Below are 21539 nucleotides of genomic sequence, written 5' to 3' on the forward strand. Positions count from 1 at the left end.
CAGGACGGACAGACGTGCAGTAGATGTTTCAGACAAAACAACAGTTTACAATACAAAATATGGGAAGCATGGAAATGTTAATAACAGTTGAAGAAGGAAGCTAGCTTCTGGTAGGCGAGGCAGGGAGAGCAAGCCAGCTTGATGGGGGACTGGATGGCAGACTGGTTCATGGGAGGGGAATGCAGGCCGGTGTAACAGCAGGGAAAAGAAAAAGGGGGGGGGACGATGCAGGTGGTGGTTGGAGCAGAGAGATGGAGCTCCAGTGGAACTGTGGAAACACAAGGAGACTGTGAGACACCAAGGCCAAACTACAAAGTGCAACAAGTAATGGTAATGACAGTTCCAAAATGTGTTGAGAGGAGAGGAGTGGGCTCCATGTGTCCCCCAGCAGTCTAAGCCTGTAGCAGCATAGCTATAAATGGTTCAGAGCTACCTGAACCAGTCCTAACTGAAGGTTCTGTCATAAAGGAAAGTCTTAAGCCTGGACTTAAAAGTAATCAGAGTGGTTGTCATCCGCATAACAGTGAAAGTTGATTGAGTGCTTCCAGATTATGTCACCTAATGGGAGCATGTAAAGAATGAAGAGTATCGGTCCTAAAAATGAATCCTGTGGTACACCACATGTAACTCTGCTATACTCCGAGTCGTCATTATTAACATTAACAAACTGAAACCTGTCAGATAAGTATGACTTAAACCATTTTAGGGCAGGTCCTTTAATCCCAAATTCATGGTCTAGTCTCTGTAGCAGGATGCTGTGGTCGATGGTGTCAAATGCAGCACTGAGCACTGGTCAAAGTCTCTAATGATCTTCTTATAGCTTCAGACAGAGGTCTCGTCTCTGTAATTGTACTTTTGGACCTGTTTCAGTGCTATGGTGTTCCCTGAATCCAGACTGGAAGGCTTCAAAGAGCTCATTGCTGTGCATGTAGCTGCTCCAGGACAACCTTCTCAAGGATCTTGGAGATATAGGGGATAGTTGGCTAACACATCTGGGTCAAGAGAAGGTTTTTTAAGTAAAGGGTTAATGACTGCCACCTTAAAAGGCCTGTGGCACGTAACCTGTGACTAAGGAAAGATTAATTTGGTGCAATATAGAAGTGTTGACTAGGGGGAAGGCATCCTTAAGTAGTCTTTGTTGGGATGGGATCCAGCAGACAAGTGGCTGACTTGGGGGGAGTAACTACAGAAGTTACTCCAGGTCGTTGGGGGGGAAAGCTGCCCAAGTGTGCACCAAGTCTGGGAGGTGCTTCTATGGGAAATGTAATCTGTGCTCCGTCTCTGGCAATCTTTGTTCTGATGTTCACAATTGAACAACACCATGCGTTTTCTTTGCCAGCCTCTCTGCGCACTCCTACAAGTCCCCTTCAGTTCTCTGCCCTGGTAGATTCCGGAGCAGAGGATAACTTCATTTATGAAGGTGTGGCACAGCAGGCTGCTCTCCCCACCGAACATCTGGGAACTCCCATCATGGTCAGAGCCTTGGATGGGAGATTACTGGCCCGTGTAACCTACCAAACTGCCTCCCTCAGATTCAGGTGTCAGGTAATCACTGTGAGCTGTTACAATTTAAGGTCATCCCCTCACGTTCTGCCCCCATTGTTTTAGGCCACCCCTGGCTGGCTCTCCACAACCCCCACCTTGATTGGGCAGCTGGTAAGCTCATCAACTGGAGTCAATATTGTCATCGAGTTTGCCTGCAGTCCGCATCCCCGTCTGCAGTGGGTAGCATTTCTCTACCATCGTCCACACCTCCTGACCTATCCTCGTTCCTACTGTCTACCAGGATTTAGCTCTGGTTTTCAGCAAGGACAATGCCCTCACTCTGCCACCTTATCGCCCTTATGACTGTGCCATTGACCTCATTCCTGGAGCCCCGTTACCATCAGGTCGTCTGTAAAACCGCTCCCGCCCAGAGAGGGAAGCAATGGAGAGTTATATTGCAGAGTCCTTGGCTAATGGGGTTAGTTAATAATTTGCCCTTCCTTGTCCTGTCTTGGAGCCGTTTTTTTCTTTGTAAGTAAAAAAGACAAGACCCTCCGTCCATGTATAGATCTACATAATGCTTACCACCTGGTTCGCATCCGAGAAAGTGACGAGTGAAAGACGGCTTTTAACACACCACTGGGGCACTTTGAATATCTAATGATTCCTTTCGGCCTGACCAATGTGCCTGCTGTCTTCCAGGCCCTTGTAAATGATGTCCTAAGAGATTTTCTTAACCGGTTTGTGTTTGTTTACCTAGACGACATCCTCATCTTCTCACACACCATGGAGGAGCATGTGAACCATGTCTGGCAGGTTCTCCAGTGGCTGTTGGAGAACTGACTGTATGTCAAAGCAGAGAAGTGTGTGTTTCACACCCCCTCAGTCACATTCCTGGGTTACATCATCAGAAGGGGGCAGTTAATGGCGGATCCTGACAAAATCCAAGCAGTTGCAGAGTGGCCAGTTCCCTCCTCAGTGAAGCAGTTGCAGAGGTTCCTCGGATTCGCTAACTTCTACAGGAGAATTATCAAAGGTTACAGATCTGTGGCAGCCCCTCTTACCCGACTTACCTCATCCAACGTTACCTTCTACTGGTCCCCTGAGGCAGATGCTGCCTTCCGGCACCTAAATGAACTTTTTACCTCAGCTTCCATCCATTCATCACACAAACAGACCCCCCGCGCCAGTTTATAGTCGAGGTGGATGCCTCGGACGTAGGAGTGGGAGCGGTCCTGTCCCAGCGCGGTGAGTCTGACAACCTACTACACCCCTGTGCCTTTTTTTCCCGCAGGCTCACCAGTCCTGAGCGTAACTATGTAACCAAGAACTATTGGTGGTGAAACAGGCCCTGGAGGAGTGGCGACATTGGCTTGAGGGGGCGGAGCATCCCTTTCTGGTATGGACAGATCACAAAAACCTGGCATACATTCAAACCGCTAAAAGACTGAACTTCCGTCAGGCTCGTTGGGCTTTAATTTTCGACCGCTTTAATTTCACAATCACCTACCGCCCAGGGAACAAAAATCTCAAACCTGATGCTCTCTCCAGGCAGTTCTCCTTTTTGGACTCTCCTCCAGGCAGTTCTCCTTTTTGGACTCTCCTCTCAGTCAGGATCCCCTTCTGCCCGCCTCACGAGTGGTCGGCGTGTTAACATGGGAGATCGAGTCCATGGTCAGCGAGGCACTCCGCAACCAACCTGAGCCAGGTAATGGGCCCCCTGGAAAATGCTTTGTGCCTGATTCTGTACCATCCGCAGTCCTGCAGTGGGGGCACTTCTCCCTTTTCTCCTGCCATCCAGGAGCCAACAGGACCTTACAGCTCCTCCAGCAGCACTTCTGATGGCCATCCATGGACTTGGATACACATGCATTTGTTGCGGCCTGCCAAGTGTGTGCCCATGGCAAATCATCCCACAAGCCTCCTGCTGGTCTCCTCTACACCCTGCCAGTTCCCCATCACCCATGGTCTCACATAGCAGTAGACTTTGTTACCAGTCTTCCACCATCTCAAGGTAACACAGTGATACTGACCACTGTGGACCACTTTTCAAAATCAGTTCACTTTGTCGCCTTGCCGAAGCTCCCCTCAGCCCGGGAGACAGCAGATCTTCTCATGACCCATGTTTTTAGACTCCATGGAATCCCAGCAGACATGTTGTCTGTTTAAGGTTCACAATTCACATCACAAGTCTGGCAAGCTTTCTGTTCATCCCTGGGTGCCACCGCCAGCTTGTCCTCTAGATTTCACCCCCAGTCTAACGGGCAGGCAGAGCGTGCAAACCAGGACCTCAAAACAGCCCTGCGCTGTGTGTTAGACCAGAACCCAGCATCCTGGAGCACCCATCTGGCCTGGATAGAATGCTCACAACTCCCTCTCAAGCTCATCTACAGGTATGACTCCATTTGAATGTGCCCTGGGGTATCTACCTCCTTTTTTTCCATAAAGGAGGAGGAAATTGGAGTACCATCTGTACAACACCATCTCCGCCGATGCCACAGAATTTAGACGACGACATGCGCTGCTTTGCTCCGTGCTGCTGTGCAGCACCGCTGATAGGTGGATTGACACCGCACCTCTGCACCTGCCTACAAACCTGGTCAGAAGGTCTGGTTATCCGCCAAGAATTTTCCCCTCAAAACTGACTCCAGAAAACTGTCTCCCCATTACCTTGGTCCATTTGAGATTCTCTCCATTGTGAATCCTGTTGCTGTGAAACTCAAGCTACCCTCCTCTCTCAGAGTACATCCAGTGTTTCATGTCTCCCACTTGAGGCCTGTCTCTGTCAGTCCCCTGTGTCCTCCAGGCGACCCCCCACCCCCTCCGCCCCCTCTGCCCCCTTCCCCCAGCTGATTAATGGGGGTCCAGTATTCACTGCCCGACGTCTGTTGGACGTGCGCCGTCGGGGGCGGGGATTTAAGTACCTGGTTGACTTGGAGGGCTACGGCCCAGAAGAACGGTCCTGGATTCCCTGCTCCTTCATTATGGATCCAGTGATGGTGAGGGAGTTTCACCAGGCTCACCCTGGGAAGCAAGGTGGGTCACCAGGTGGCAACCGTTGGGGGGGGGGGGGGGTTAAACTTACATCCTGGCTGCTGCTGGTAGGCACACCTGAGACTCATCTGCTCATCACTCTCCTGCTTAAATGCTCCGGTTCTCCATACACTCATCACCAGATCTTTACAGTCTACCACGCGGTAACTGCGTCAGGCCCCTTCAAGAACTTTTTGATCTCTTGCTTTCCCAAGTTTTTTGTCACCTGTGTTTCCTGCCTCACATCCTCACTCTGCTCCCCTGCCTTCCCAGATTGCCCAGCCATGCCAGCCAGCAGCCATTCGGACCTGCTCCCTCCCTGACGTCAACCTTCCCTGTGCCTCATCCTGGACCTCCTCCTTCGTCTCTCACTGCCGTCACCTGTCCCTCTGAACCTCCAGCAGCCCCCCCCCCCCCCCCCCATCCTCGGCAACTCACAACTCCTCCAGTCCCTCACTCACTCCACCATTAACATCCCTGTGTTTGCAAATAAACTGTGATTTTGAGTTAACCAGTGCCTGCCTGCTTGGTCCACCTGCCTCCTGTCGCAACACTCTGTTAATACAATAACAGCAAAAGTATGCTCTAAACCTTTATTTACCTACTTATGTAGTAAACATTGTATTTCTTTTGCTGATGATATTTTTTGTTATTTTCTGTAATATTATGCAGTCTCTTGATACTTTTATCGATGTGTTTGATCAATTTAGCCTCATCTCCAGCTATGAAATTAACTGGTCGGAGAAGTCTTTTCGGGCTGCACGGTGGTGCAGTGGTTAGCACTGTGGCCTCACAGCAAGAAGGTTCCGGGTTCGAGTCCCGGCTTGGGCGCGGGACCTTTCTGTGTGGAGTTTGCATGTTCTCCCTGTGCCTGCGTGGGTTCTCTCCAGGTACTCCGGCTTCCTCCCACCATCCATAGACATGCTGATTGGATTCTCTAAATTGACTGTAGGTATGAATGTGAGTGTGAATGGTTGTTCGTCTCTGTATGTTGGCCCTGCGATGGACTTGCGACCTGTCCAGGGTGTACCCTGCCTCTCGCCCTCGCCCGGCTCCAGCCCCCTTACTAGTAAGGAATGAGCGGAAGATGACGATGGATGGAAGAAGTCTTTTCTACTTATCAATTTTGAGTGCTTCCAAGAACCATTCACACTCACATTCATGGGGATGTGAGATACCCAACATTACTGTGGTGTTACATTTTAAATACATATGTATGAATATTATTCCATCAATTGACAAGTCAACATTAGAATGGAATCCATGGGATCTGAAATACAAAGAAAATGGAAGCTCACTTAATACTGAGTACTAACTCATCCACTTCTAAACCTAATCCAAAAAACTCCTTTTGGTCAGGGTCCGATTATTTGCCCTGACCCTGACCCCTGACCTACCTAATTGGAATATGGTCATAATTAATCCTCTTACACTTGCCTACTTGCCTTTTTGCCTCTGCCAAGACCTGTCAAAATGGCTGGTGGCAAAAGTAACTTAAATGAGGCAGCTACTTAAGACATCCTCAAGGCACAACAGAGAAAAGACAGCACATTTATGCTTATGCACACAAAAAGTTTATTCTTTAGCTTTGTTGACCAACAAATTAACCAACAGGGATAAAACACTAGAAAAAGGAGCTTGATGTAACAATTTCCTGTTAAAAAGGGTCAAATGTGGCCAAATCCTCTTTCTCTTGTGTCATCTTTGATTCCTCCCCGCTTCCCATTTTTTTTATTCCTTTCTTTCTTTCTTACTGACCTCCTTCCCACTGCCCTACATTTACTCTGTTCTTTTCAGTCTGTCCATTACGCCCCCCCCCCCCCCACACACACACACACACACACATAATCAGAAGAGTGTGGAGAAATGTGGGGTTGGTGGTTGGGGGAAGGGGAGATGTGTGCGTGTACATGTGTCATGCAGGAAAATTCAGGAGAAGCAATAAGTGCCTGATAAGCAAGAGTGTGCACCGTGGATGTGACACACACACACACACACACACACACACACACACACACACACGACAGGAGACAGACACAAGGAAAAAGGATTAAAAGTTATGATGATCATCCTTTCATTGTCCAATGGGCTCGCTCTCTCTCTCTCTCTCTCTCTCGCTCCCCCTCCCTCCCTCACAGAGGACAGATAACTGAGGAGGATATTCCATTTGGTTTGTGAACTGTTGCAGTGTTCACACAAATAAACACACACAATAACAGCAGCACAATATATTAACTGTGTGCTGGACCACTACGGACTCACACCAGCCAGCACTGACTGAGGAGTGCATATAGATACAGGACGAGAAAAGAGGACACAGAAGATAAAGAAGTGTTTCATTTTATGGTGGAACCCCCCTGGAATGAGTCCCAGCTGATGATGGAGAACACATGAGGGAGAAAGAGAGCTGTGGGGATACTCAGGGGAAACATGGTGCTGAGTAAATTCTGCGGATGTTTCTAGAGGGAATTTTTAACCCTTGACCTGGAGAGACTGATCATCAAAGAGGCTCAACTGTGTGGATGGTGCAAAGAGAAAACAGGTGAGAGCCATCAGTGCCTTCTGCATAAATTACCCATGAGCCTCTGGTTTTTTGTGACTCTTTGCTCTTTAAAAAGTTTTCATCTGGTTTTGGAGGTAAGATTTCAGACACATATTGTTTTTAGTGTATGAGAAGTCAAGAGGAAAATTTTGCATTGCTGTTATTTTGCAACGTGAAAAATCAGTTTCTGTGGGACCTCTCTAAAATGTCCCCTGCCCTAGTTTCATGATTGATTCCATAAGCATTCAGGATCAATCAATGAAATGTATGTAATTGTTCTGGCTACAACTGATTTTAATGTTTATAAGAAAAAAACAGCTTTTTCTCAGTTGTGAAGTTCTTAAACTTGAAATTTAAATTATTTACCTATTATGGAAGAATTTATACCTGAGTTTGATTGTCTTCTGGTGTACTAAAGAATTTGGAAGCCATTCTCTATGCATTGACCTTGACTATGTCTTTTACATTCTTGTCTCCAAATTTCTCTGCCTCCCCTTTAAAGCTTGACAGTGAGATGCTGGACAACATACTCCCCTGCAGCATGGCATTCACACATCTTCGCTCCTGCCATCTTTTCCTCTTCTTTTTTTTGTCATCCCAACTTACCCAACCTGTTCTCACCCAGGATCCATCTGTTACCACAATGACTATAACTGAAGATGACCCGTTCATCACCCCCACTACTCCAGCCAACCAGACAACTCCCACCAATGTGGAGGTAACTCAGAACATCCCGTTCGAGACAGGGCTGTCAACTCCCACTAGTGGCGGAGATGCAGATGACGAGGACATCCCACCTGTTGGTGGTACACGTTGCCAAGGCTACTATGATGTGATGGGCCAGTGGGATCCTCCATTCAACTGCAATGCTGGTGTGTTTCTGTACTGCTGTGGTACCTGCTTCTATCGCTTCTGCTGCCAGTTCCGTCAGCAGCGGCTGGACCAGAGCATCTGCTCCAACTATGACACACCCATCTGGGCCAACACTGGCAAACCTGTGGCCACCATCACTGACGACCAGGATGACCAAGACCGTGACCGCACACACCTCATTGTCTACATCATCTGTGGGGTGGTGGCTGTCATGGTGCTTGTTGGCATCTTCACCAAACTGGGTCTGGAGAAAAGCCGTGGAGGAAGTGGAGGTGGAGGGGGAGCGGGGGTGGCACATGTTGATCTCAACTCCAGGTGAGGAGCATGATTGATTTTGTGTCTGTGAGAGTGTTTGTATTGCATACAGTAAAGGAAGGAGGTTCACAGGGTTGTTGAAAGGTGACTGTGTGTATATACATAGATTCTATAAGAAGCTGGTGTAGCCAACATGGTGTTGTTTATTGGTTTGGGGACAACTATTTTAAAGCCTTTAATTTGGTATTTTGGGTGTTTTATTTTTTTTGGCAATCTTAGGTGACTTTTTTTGAGGACTGGATCAGAATAGAATTGACAAATAATCTTGGCCACGCCTTAAAGCATCCCCTGCTCCATCACACACCTTGCAATTTTATTCAAAGCGGAATGATGATTAACAAATTCACTGTATACTGAAAAGACTTGAAACAAGCAATTCGACAATGACATAAAAAAATGTTTGTTTAGGTGATAAATTAAGTGAGGGGTGCTAGAGGGACATTTTTTCATCTATCTTTTGTGTATATGGATTTGGTTTTGTTGGCAGGTTTAGGACATGACTCCATTGCCTTTAGTTTAACATCTGCAAGCTATGTCCACCTTTTTATACAGGCTGGAGTGTGTGTGTGTGTGTGTGTGTGTTAAGTCTGATGTATGTATGTGCGTGTACTTGCTTGTGTTTCTAAATTATTCCAAGAATAAAAGTTGGAAATTCTGACATCTTCCCAGCAAAAGGAAACAAAATTTACAGAGTAGGAAACCTACATTGGCAGGTGAAGCATAATTAAACAGCTGCTACTTTGCACCCTCCAACTTTTTGTCATACTAACATGGCATGTGTGTGTTGTGCCTGAACAAATACCTATTTAGACCAGAAGCTGGATGCTTTATCCAACAGATATAGATTATTCATCTATACAATATCACCACAAAACATGGCAAAAGTTTGTATCTTAAAGCAAATCAGATTAAAAACAGGATATTGGAGAGAAATAGATGGGAAAAGCTACCTGCTGATTTTATGATATCTCAGGAGTATAATTTTGTGCTTCCCAATCCAAATAATTCTAAATGAGTCACTGTTTCAGTGTGTATGCGTGTTGTGAATGACAGATTAAGACACAAGGTCATGTGTATCTGCACATTCGTCACAACCTTATTTTGCCATTGCTCATATTTCATTTAATTATGTCTCTAATGTTGCCATTTTCTCTTTTTATTTCCCTGTGCGTGTTTCTTTATTTCTCCAATTTCTTTTCTTCCACAATTTATTTTGTATTTCACACCTTGTGTACCATTTGCTTTTACTGTAAGTATGACTTATATTTGAAATAAAAAAGCGTTTTGAAAAATATCTATCTAACTATTTGTGCTGCAGTAAATTTTTAAGGTAAAGTTTTGTGTTCTCTGTGAACTCATTTTACTTTTGAATTGAAAAAGAAATGATTGTCAAGAGAATTCTTAATCTTGAGATTGATAAAACTGTTTATCTGCCGCTTTAAATGTCTACAGATCTGGTGATACATGCATTTGTACATAAATTACACACTCCACTGCTCCACTTGTTTAAATATGTGGTACAGGGTTCTGTCAGTTCCCTTCAGAGAATCATTCCTCTAAACAGCAAACTGCATGGCCTCAAATTGTGCCATTTTGATCCCAAGCAATCCAACCCTCACTGCGTCTCTGTCATTTTCTTCTGTCTCAATTTCATTTTTGCAAATTCTGCTGTTTATATTTATATTTCTCCTAGCCAAATTCTTCCTTTTTCTTGCAGCCTTTCCTTTTCTTTTCATCCTACCCACCTGGGACCCACAAGGCTGAGACACTTTCATCTTCCTCTCCTCCTTCCATTCTCACTTATGTACTTCTTTTACTTAGATACTGACAAGCAGTCAGCCACCCTCTGCTCACTGATCCTCCATCAACCAGCCGCTCAGCTGGTGCATTTCCAATTAACTGAGCTGCAAACTCGGTTAAGACAACCCTAAGGATTAATATTTCCTGCACTACTGCACGGTGGTGCAGTGGTCAGCACTGTCGCCTCACAGCAAGAAGAATCCAGGTTTGAGTCCCGGCTCAGGCACGGGATCTTTCTGTGTGGAGTCTGCATGTTCTCCCCGTGCCTGCGTGGGTTCTCTCCAGGTACTCCGGCTTCTTCCCATCCAAAGACATGCAATTGGAGACTAGGCTAATTGATACTCTAAATTGACCGTAGGTGTGAATTGGTTGTTTGTCTATGTATGTTGGCCTGGCGACCAGCCGCCCCCGCCCCCCGCGCGCGCGACCCTTAACAGGAATAAGCGGAAGACAATGGATGGATGGATTGATTTCCTGCACTACTGCTGTTGCATCCCTTTCACAGGACCATATTACAAATTACCCTTCATTAATGACATTAAAGTAATTTCACCAAGAGTACAGTATACTGTTCTGCCTACATGTTATTTTAGTTTTTAGCCTGCTAACATGGAACTTGTTTCTCAGGCTTCATGTTCTATACATAATTCAGTAATTGAAATCAATACACATGTGCACCACCCATTTTTGGACACACACAAAGAGTAACTTATGTCAGTCAAATCTATCAGACATCATTGTTTCACTCCTGCAATGCATCTCAATGTAATTAGTGCATCACACCTACTTTCCTGAATCAGCTTTGAAATTCCAAATCCAAAATGATCGTCCTCTCAAGTAACCCTCTTCCTGAATGTATTAATTCAAAAATACCCTTCTAAATCCACTTCAGTCTGTTTGCACATACCTCTAATCCCCAGTCAAGAAATGTAATGGAGAGCCCCACTGTAGTTCCTTCATGTCACATCTAATTAAAGGTCTCAGCTGGAAAGGGGCTTGGCTGTACACCGAAATGCTAAACAAACACCAATGACCTTCATGTTTATATACACACAAGCATACACACTCAGTGATTTATAGTTCAATTAACAGATGGGATGATAGTGGTTGTAGTTGTGTGAGCATGGTTCAGATTACTACAGTGAGAGGTCAGGATAGCTGGAAGGCCTTGCAGCGTAATGTCCCCCTATCACAAGGGTGAGGGCTGACAAATCAACATGTTAGAGGCAGAGGTTACATGGAGCATAGTGTGTGTGTGTGTGTGTGTGTGTGTGTGCAGGCCATTATGTTATGTAATGAAGGGGACACTGTCACTTAAAGGGTTTGACTGTTCTGGCCTAATTCAAGGCAGACAGATAATCAATAGAGTGTGGACAAACATATGGACATATGCAACACTAGTTCATTTCACCGTGTCACACAAGTTGCAATTAAACAGGAGACAATGTCCACCAGAATGATGGAGGATGATACACACGATACTATTACTTTACATTTTATCTGTTGTTAAGGTTACTGTAACTTCACATACATTTCATGAATGTTTTGTTAGGAAGTGGTATCTAAATATTTAGTCTTAAAGAACCCCTTCATTTCTGTTTTCGAATCTGGAGCATGTATACTTATGTGAAATGTCATTAACGTCCCAATCATATTAACGCCGAATGCTTTTAAATGACTAATGGTTGTCTTAGTCAGACAATTCCTTAACTGTTGTAGCTTACTCTACTATTTCATACAGTAAAGGCATTAAGGCACTTTCTTGACATCTTGTGTTTTTAAATGTGCGTTATTAATAATAAATATGATCAGGCCAGGAAAGTAAAAACCTTGCTTTTTATGAGCTGCGTTTTTGAGCTCTTCATTTATTGACAAAATCACCATCAGGTTCGATCACAGTTATCAGTCAACCCCTCCAATGGGAGAGGTGAATGGGGATGTTTTTCAGAAAGAACATCGCTGCACCATTTTTCATTTCCAAATTCTGTGTGGAGGAGAAACTGCACCCAGCAAGGGACCTACTAGATCATTATTTCAATCATTACAACCCATGGATTGATCCATTAATAAGAACAGATTAATCATCAGAAATTAATATTAGTGTAAAAGCTGAATATCAGAAAGTACCAAGTTACCAAGTATCATATCCACACAACCTTTGACACCGGCATTGTGTGGTAATGGTGTGTAATGGGCTGTGACAAAAATGCAGATGTAAATCTCTTGGATTGTTTTTTTTTGGGGGGGGGGGGCAGTCTTTATCAGAGGGGCTGGTTTGAGTGGTGGTTGGTACCAACAAATACTGGCTTTTGCAGCTTGGAATGTGTGTTGAAGTCTTGTATTACTGTCAAATGGCTTGTATAAAAATATCAATCTAAGGATTTTATCAACCAATAAAGAGCTTTCAAAAGATGACTCATAATAAATGAAGGCCTAATTCACACACCTCTTCCTTATATCTCTTATGCGCTCCACCTCTCAAGAACACTCTGAATTCTTATCTGAATTATCAGCGTTTATATCCAGTTTAGTTCTTAAAACAGATGAAGTCGTTATTGTAGGTGACTTCAGTGTTCATGGGCGGCATGGCTCAGGGTTGGAGTGGCCGTCTAGCAACCGAAGGGTCGCTGGTTGGATCCTCGACCCCAGTGACCGTATGGAAGTGTCCTTGAGCAAGATACTGAACCCATAATTGCTCCTGATGAGTAGATTGGCGCCTTGCATGGTAGCCTCCACCATCAGTGTGTGAGTGAACGGTGAATGAGATGACACTGTAAAGCGCCTTGAGTGCCACTAAGGTAGAAAAGCGCTGTATAAAATTGAGTCCATTTACCATTCATGCGGAAGGTGATAACAACTGTCTGGGTACTGCATTTATTTATATATATATATATATATATATATATATATATATATATATATATATATATATATATATATATATATATATATATATCACCTTCTTATCTTCTAGACTCAATTGGTTTCCATCATTCTGTACATGAACCCATTCACTGTCACAACGATATCCTCAACCTTGTCCTTACTCATGGAATTGAAGCTGAATATTAAGTTAATTTCCACGGAACTCTCTTTTATCTGATTATCAATTAATCACTTTTGAATTTTTGCTAATCAATTACACAACACTCAGGAAAACTGTAGTTTCCAGATGTTTGACTGATCACGCCGTAGTTGGATTTAAGGTAGTAACTACAATGACACTAAATTTAGTGTCTGGTCCAATTATAACAGAGGACATTGTCAACCATAGTCCCTCCCAAACTGATCATTTTATCAACAGTGCAACATGCAACTTATGAACAACTTTGGACTGTATTGCCCAATTAAATAAGAAAAAAAGCATACACACACCGTGTAGCAAGTTCAGCCAACTTCGTATACACAAGTAAAACCTTTAAAAAGTAATAAAGATATTGCACACAGATGGAGAGTGTAATATCTCCATCAAAAAAGAAAACCATGAATCAAGGGAAACAAGCACTTTGAAAATTCTTCTCCTCCTGCCATCATCTGGCACCACCATCATCTATAACCTCACAAACCTTAGAAGCAGCTGTAGGCCCAGACATATACAGTACCTGGATAATTTTCTCACATGGACCTTCATGAATTTAGTACAATGATTTCCTCTTCTAAATCATCCACCTCTCTCTTAGACCATGCACCAACTAAGCTGCTTAAAGAACCCAAGTTAGCCCCTCTGTCTTAGATATGATCAATGTGTCACTGGTATCTGGTTATGTTCCACAGTCCTTTAAAATAGTGGTAATTAAAACCCTTCTCACAGAAACAACTCTGGATCCAAAGGTTTTGTCTAACCACAGACCAATATCAAATCTCACTTTTCCCTCCAAAATTCTGGAGAAAGCAGCTTTGTGACTTTCTTCACAGCAACAGCTTATTAGGAGATATCCAGTCAAGTTTCAGGGTTCATCATGGCACAAAAACAGCACTAGTCAAAGTTACCAATGTCCTACTGGCATCAGATGAGGGATTCATCTCTGTGCTGGTCTTATTAGATCTTAATGCAGCTTTTGAAACCATTGACCATCATGTCCTATTAAACCTTACTCCTTATTACACCTTATCGAGTTAGTACACTGGATGGCATTAATCCAGCACTACCGTAAAGAACCTGGGAGTTATCTTTGATCAGGATCAGTCCTTTAACTCCATCAAAAAGCAAATCTCCAGATCTGATTTCTTTCATCTACATAACTTCGCTAAGATAAGACATATCTTGTTCTTAAAAGATGCAGAAAAACCTGTCCATGCTATTGTCACTTCCAGGGTGGATTACAGTCAGATCGCAGTTTCTCCTATTTGGCTGTACTAATAAGTCCCTAAAAACTCTCCAGCTGGTCAAAACGCTTCTGTCCATGTATTGACAAAAACTGGTAGGTATCTCTCATGTACTGGCCTCTCTGCTCCTTGGCTCCTTGTTAAATTCAGAATATAATACAAAAGTCTTCCTCTGACATGTAAAACCCTCAACAAGCAGGCACATTCATATCTGAAATAGCTCATAGTCCCCTATTGTCCAGCTACAATTACTTGTGTTTCCAAGAGTCTCTTGAAGTAGATTGGGAGCCAGAGCCTTCAGCGATCAGGACCTTCCTGTGGAACCTTCTATCAGTTTCAGTCTGGGATGCAGATACCCACTCTATGTTTAAGAGCAGACTGAAGACCTTCCTTTTTGGTAAAGCCTACAGTTAAGACTGGTTTAGGCTACCCTTTAGATATACTACATAGGGTTAGACTGCCAAGGGATCTCACATGGTGCTTCTCTCTCCTCTCTGTCCTCTTGTATTCATGTGTGTTCCTAACTCATCTTCTTCTCTGGAGCCTTTGTGTTTCCCTACTTCCCAGATCCCTGACTGATGCTGCTACTGGAGCAGGCTACAGACCCAAAGAGGCTGAAGCTGCCACCCTTAGTATCACCTGCTCAAGTCCCCATGCATCCATCATTCTCTTCCCTTTCCTCTTCCTCTTTACTCCTAATCCTGTCTTTCCTTCTGAACTCCTTTTTTTCTTTATTATCTCTTTGTCAGTGCCCCATTCTCCTGCTCCCCCCCCCCCAAACTGGTCAAAGCAGATGGCCGTTCCCATTGAACCTGGATCTGCACCACATTCCTGCCTGTTCATAGGAAGGTTTTCATCACAGCTGTTGCAGGATGTGCTTGCTCATGGTGAATTGTTGGGTGTAAATTCATTGAAGGAGTGTGGTACTAGACCTGCTCTACTTGTCATGAGAACTTTTGTTGTGATTTGGCGCTATACAAATAAAATTGACATGACTCTAGAGGAGAAGAAAAGAGTAGCTTCATGTAAATCAGCCTTGAATGAATGGAAGGAATAGTACGTTTGCACAAACATTATTTATCAGCAAGTTTCCTTGACTTTTGCATCTCCCCCTCAATCTCTCCTGCCTTCTGATTACCTCCAAGGCTGGGTTGTCACTCTCAATTACCTGTCACCAGAATGTAGTCAACAGTGGCTGCATGCATGTGTGCCTGTGTGTAGATGTGTTGAAGTGTGCAACTGCAAACATGAACAACTCTCTGGCTGGATGAAATGTACATTTTTTTCACTTTCTAGCTGCTTTGCCTTTCTTATTGGCTTCTTGTCAGTGTTGCCAGGCCCACACACACTTAATTGTAGGTCAGAGCTAAATGAAGGTTGGCTGTTTGTTGTTTCATCATTTTATTTGTCAGTGAATAGTTGAAAGATTGGTAGCTTTGTATCATTCATACCTTATAAGTGGCATTTCATATTTTAATGGGAAAAAAATAGTTAATTCCAAGAGTACACGTGTAGTCTGTCACAGTCATGCACATGTCATCTACATATCTGTCAAAAATGAAGTTCATGAGACCATCAAACACACTATAAGTTTGCATCTATGTTTTCTATCTTTTTGTCCACTTCCCAAAGTTGTAGGGAGCCATCTGTTTACATCTTGAAATACATATTAACTAGCTAAAAAGGAACCTAAAAAATCAAAATATATGTCATCATTTATCCTATTTGTTAGTTGCATTGAGTAGTATTATCTAAATATTTTGTTTTATAGAGAAATCATATGAAGAGCTTGGGAACTGAGAACAGAATAAACAGAATGTAGCTAGAATACATATTGTAACAATTGAAATATGAGATGAGGAAGAGGCTGACTGATTCGTCAGTACAATTTTGATGAACAATGAAAAGTTAAATTCATGGAATGTTGGCTGAAGTGCAATGAAAAGTTCAGTTATAGGATCAATGTGAGGATGTACAGAAAGAATGGACTTTACTGTATATCCTGAATGTATAAATTGGCATTGCTCTTTTCATTACATTTTCATAAGATTAGTATTGTCCTTATACAGAGAGACAGAGATGATTATGGATTGGTGAGTGACAGTACTTGTTGTAACTAATCAGTGTTCTTATTTGGGGGATATGGATGAAAATTGATTGTAACAGGACATTAGCAAAGTCTCATCTCACTGTGGCTCTGATGGGATGGGAGAGCACAGAGATACTGATGAATTCACAGATCTCTCAGGCATGTTATTGTATAATGAGTTGTATGACGTTTACTTGTGGAATATGAGCATGGGGGAAGAACAATTCAAGTGTTATTGCCAAATTTCAAAAAGGATTCCTTTTTATAGATGTTAGTGATTTTGAGGGTATGGTGGCCTTAAGTTTTTCCAACTTCCCTTATGTTTACCTTATAGTACAATCTATAAACCTTCCAAGAATATTTGCCTATTATCTGGTGAAAGTATCATTACAAGACACATTTCAGTATGATTATAGGGCCAAGCAAAATTTTTACTTGGTCCATTGACAAAGTATTTTCTTTATCCAAGCCAAAACTAAAAAATAACCACATTGCAATACAGAGATATGGTGATTATGTGAGCTGACAATGACCTTTGTCTTTGAACCCCAAAACTTTGATGCTTGAGTCCTGATAAACATGTAAGCCAAATTTGAAGCCTTGTCTGCAAGGTGTTGCAGAGATATTGCATAAATGAAAAATGGGTATGTAGGGATGGATAATTCCCAAAACATAATGACTCCAGCCCACATCTTTTGCCAGCATGGAGACAAAAATCCCCAAATGACTGACAACATGAAAGTAATATCAATCATGTAATGATTTAGGCTGACTAGATGGCCTAAAATGAAAATAAATGATTGAGTACACTTTTTCACCATACTCTAGGAAGACAAAGCTTATGAAAGAGACATGACTCCCAGGTGTTCTGCAAGGTAGAATGATAATATTTTTTTAAAATGTGCTGTAATTGGGCCAAAAAATACTTTCAGAATGTAATTTTTTTCAGCCTGTGCCCTGAAAAATATATTTTCATTCATAAAAATAATTAAATTGGACTTAATTTGCTAAATGAACCTTGCGAGGGTTCATCTTTTAACCAGCTACATGGCAGTCTTCATACTTCCGAAGCAAAGGCATCCCCTTGTGAAGCTCTCCCAATGTTTCATAAATGCTACATAGCTCAGGGAGGAGTGACATTTTTGTTGGAGATTAAAATCCACATCAGCAAGTTGTTTGAGCAGTGACCCAAGAGAGGAGTGCATAGAGGCCCAAGGCTCTGCATGGCAATGAGTCAGAGAGGAAAAGAAGTGTATGGTTTAAAGTGGAGGGAAAGAAGAAACAGACAGATTTAGGGCTGCATTTACATTGATGGGGAGGTAGGCAGGGGAGAGACAAAGGAGAAGCAGACAAGAGTACCAAGACAAAGTGATTTACATCTCTGCTGGAGAAAAGGACAGAGCAGGAGCTTAAGTATTTTTTGTCATTTGTGTCAGAATCCAGCATCTTTGCATATATTCATAAAGGAACAACTCAAAATAAGATGATAGAATTGGATGTCAAAGAATGAATATTGTTTGCACTTTTAAAATGAAGTTTCATATTTCAGATCAAAGCTCACATTCATTCAAAAATGGACTTCCTATATGGTATGTTGTGTTAATGTAAATGTTCTTTCTGATAACAACTGTCTTTCTGTCAGCAGATTATGTAAAAACAATTGGGCCACCTTTGATCAAACTCTGATGGAGTTATGTAGCATGGGCCACAGACGAAGCAGTGAAATTGAGGGAGATCTGTTGAGTGTGTGTGTCCGTCCGTGTATGCTTTGCACTTTGAATCCTTCTCAGCCCAAAACACAAGGGACAGAAAATAAGATAATATTTTAAAAAATTAAAAATAAATATTCTTATCATATTTTGATTGTCAAATACTCCTCCCCATCGATGAGACACGGAGGAGGAGGCGCATCAGGGAGAAGAGTACTCTCATGCACTGGCTTAATCTTGGACTCTTCCCTGTACCATGAGGGTTCAAGAGTCAGTCTCACGGTGATTGGGCTGATAATTTTTCTATGGCAAAGGGGCCTAAGAACTTCGGAGCCAACTTCTTGGACTCCATGCCAAGGGGGAGGTCTTTGCCAAAAGACACACATTCTGGACCACCTGGTATGAAAGGGCTGGAGTGCGTCAACGTCAATGTTAATGGGCCACCGATTTCTGGAGGGTGGCACAAGCTCGGGCCGAGGTCCTGCGACACCTCCTTGGCAGAGGGGAGCTTGGTCAGAGGCACAAAGTGGGCCATCTTGGTAAACTGGTCTACCACTGTGAGGATGACGGTGTTACCATCTGAAGGTAGCAGACCAGTAACAAAGTCCACATGGTACCAGGGTTGATGTGGGATGGGAAGTGGCTGCAGGAGACCCACCAAGGCATGGTGAGGGGACTTGTGCTGACAGCAGGTCGGGCAGGCTTCGACAAAGTCTCTGGTGTCCTTATCCAAAGTAGACCACCAGAATCTTTGAAGGAGGACCTCTTGAGTATGTCAGGCCCAGGATGACAGGTGAGGTTGGAAGTGTGGGCCCACTGCAGGACTTAAGACTTCAAAGATGCAGGAACGAAGAGGCAGTGAGGTGGACAGGAACTGGGACTAGGCTGGTCCAGAGTAGCGGCCCTCAATCGTTCCTTGATGTTGCGGTAGGAAAGGGTGAAATTGAAATCAGGTTTTCATAAAAAACAGTGACCAACGGGCTTGGCGGGAGTTCAGTCTCTTTGCCGACTTCATGTATTCCAGATTTTTATGGTCGGTCCAGACCAGAAAAGACTCTTTGGTTCCCTCCAACCAGTGGCGCCACTCCTCCAACGCCATTTTGATAGCGAGGAGCTCCCTGTTCTCAATGCCATGATTTCTTTCTGCTGGATACAAACAACAAGAGAAGAAGGCACAGGGGTGGATTTTCTGGTTTGTGGTGGACCGTTGTGAGAGAACTCCTCCCACTTCCACATCTGAGGCATCCACCTCCACAATGAACGAGAGGTCGCGATCTGGAGGATGGGGGCCGAGGTAAACCTCTCCTTGAGTGTGACGAAGGCTATCTCAGCATTAGGTGACCAGATGAAGGGGAACCTGGAACTGGTGAGAGTGGTGAGCGGAGCTGCCACAGAGCTGTAATTTCTGATGAATCTCCGATAGAAGGTGGCGAACCCCAAGAAGTGTTGTAGTTGCTTGTGGGACACTGGTCTAGGCCACGTAGCTACTGCAGAGACTTTGGCGGTATCCATTTTGATGTGACCTCTCAAGAAAATATAGCCCAGGAAGGCAACTGACAAGACATGAAACTCACATTTCTCTGCCTTGACACAGATTGAGTTTTCCAGGAGTCATTGCAGGACTGCTTGGACATGTTGTATGTGAGATTTGGTTAAAATCAGGATGTCATCCAGGTTCACAAAGACATACTTCTTTAGCATGTCATGGAAGACATCGTTGACCAGGGCTTGAAACACTGAAGAGGCGTTTGGGAGACCAAATGGCATGACCAGATAATCATAGTGACTGATTGGGGTGTTGAACGCCATCTTCCATTTATCTCCCTCACGGATGCTGACGAGGTGGTAGACTTTGTTGAGGTTGAATTTGGTAAAGGTGGTGGCTCCCTGCAGCAACTCAAAGGCTGATGAGATCAGGGGCAGGAGGTAGTGATTCTTTACCATTATGTCATTCAGTCCTCGGTAGTAGATGCAGGGTCTCAACGACTTGTCCTTCTTTTCAACGAAGAAGAACCCTGCTCCAGCAGGGGATGAGGAGGGATGGATGATACAAGCTGCCAGGGAGTTGTTTATGTAGTACTCCATGGCCTGACTCTGGGGCAGAAAGGGAGTAGAGACAACCCTTGGGTGGAGCAGTGCCAGGGAGGAGGTTAATAGTGCAGTTGTGCAGCTGGTGGGGAGGCCTTGATCTTGCTGAAAACCTGGCAGGAGTCGTGGTATTCAAGTGGGACAAAGGAGAGATCTGGCAGTGGAATGGTGCTGGCAGGATGGTTTGAAGGAGCGGCGTTTTACAGGCAGGCAAAATGACAGGCTGTTCCCCAACCTTGGATGGAACTAGTAGACCAGTCGATGTGGGGGTTGTGGCAGCTAAGGCACAGGAATCCCAAGACCAGATGCAGATCTGGGTAAGCCAGGATGTGAAACTGAATGGTCAGGTGGCAGTTCACAGACAGGAGGATGGAAACAGGTTCAGTTCGGTGGGTGATGGTGTACATCTTGTGGCTGTCAAGAGCTCATGCAGGGATAGGATGAGACAGAGGGACCAGGCCGAGTCCCTATTGCAGGGCCAATATCTCGCTTATCAGGCTGGAATCAGCTCCAGAGTCAACGAGGGAGGCCAAGGTGTGGAAGCCATCACGGAGTAGCAGGCGAGCTTGAAGAAGGGGCTGGCAAGAAAGAGAAGACTCAGACATCACACTCACCCATATCTCCTTATTTATGTGTGAGCTCTGTCTTTTAATCGGGCAGGTCGCAATGTAATGTCCTTCTCTTCCACAGTACAGACAAAGCTGGTTTTGCTGGCGTCGTCTCCATTCAGCTGGGGTGAGGGAGGTGCGTCCCAGCTGCGTGGGTTTGGGATCTGTCCGTGGAGGGTCTGAAAACTTGTGTAGATTGGTAGGGTCTCTCTGATGTGGACTCCGGAAGCTGACCCCCTGGCGTCATTCCTGTCGCCACGTCTGGACCTGATTATCGATTTGGATGGCCAACCTGATGATGTAATCAAGGGATGTAGTAACCCCATGCAAAACCAGCACATCTTTGATGTAATCCGTTAATCCATACATGAAAGCGTCGACCTCACTAGCTAGCTTGGGTGCAGAGGTCTATGTAAAATTCTGCCACCGACTGCTGACCTTGTCTCAAGTTCAGGAGTCCCCCAGAAACTTCAGATCTTGCAAGACCTTGTCCAAAAACCTTATGGGGTTTGGCTGAGAAGGCCAAAATCTCTGGCAGACGGGTGACTGGTGTTCCCACTCGGCCGCACCCCACAGTTGTGCTCGGCCGGTCAGATGGTTTAGGAGAAGACTACCCTTGCTAACTCAATAGCAAACGTGCACAGAGCAGGGTAAACTTTATGAAAAATGGA

General features: G+C 44.2%; 1 protein-coding gene across 1 annotated transcript in view; it reads left to right on the plus strand.

The window, feature by feature from the left end:
* The first annotated feature begins 6677 nt into the window (after positions 1 to 6677).
* shisa8b (shisa family member 8b) overlaps positions 6678 to 21539 on the plus strand; it is an 89561-nt gene continuing 74699 nt past the window's right edge. The window contains exons 1-2 of the mRNA XM_086195213.1: positions 6678 to 7060; positions 7563 to 8248. Coding sequence (XP_086051339.1) covers positions 7575 to 8248 — 674 coding nt within the window. The 5' untranslated portion in view covers positions 6678 to 7060; positions 7563 to 7574. The remainder of the gene's footprint in view (positions 7061 to 7562; positions 8249 to 21539) is intronic.

This window comes from Aulostomus chinensis, chromosome 23 (genome assembly GCF_037954235.1).
Source record: "Aulostomus chinensis isolate RoL2024-O1b breed Wild chromosome 23, RoL_Achi_v1.0, whole genome shotgun sequence".
NCBI lineage: Eukaryota > Metazoa > Chordata > Actinopteri > Syngnathiformes > Aulostomidae > Aulostomus > Aulostomus chinensis.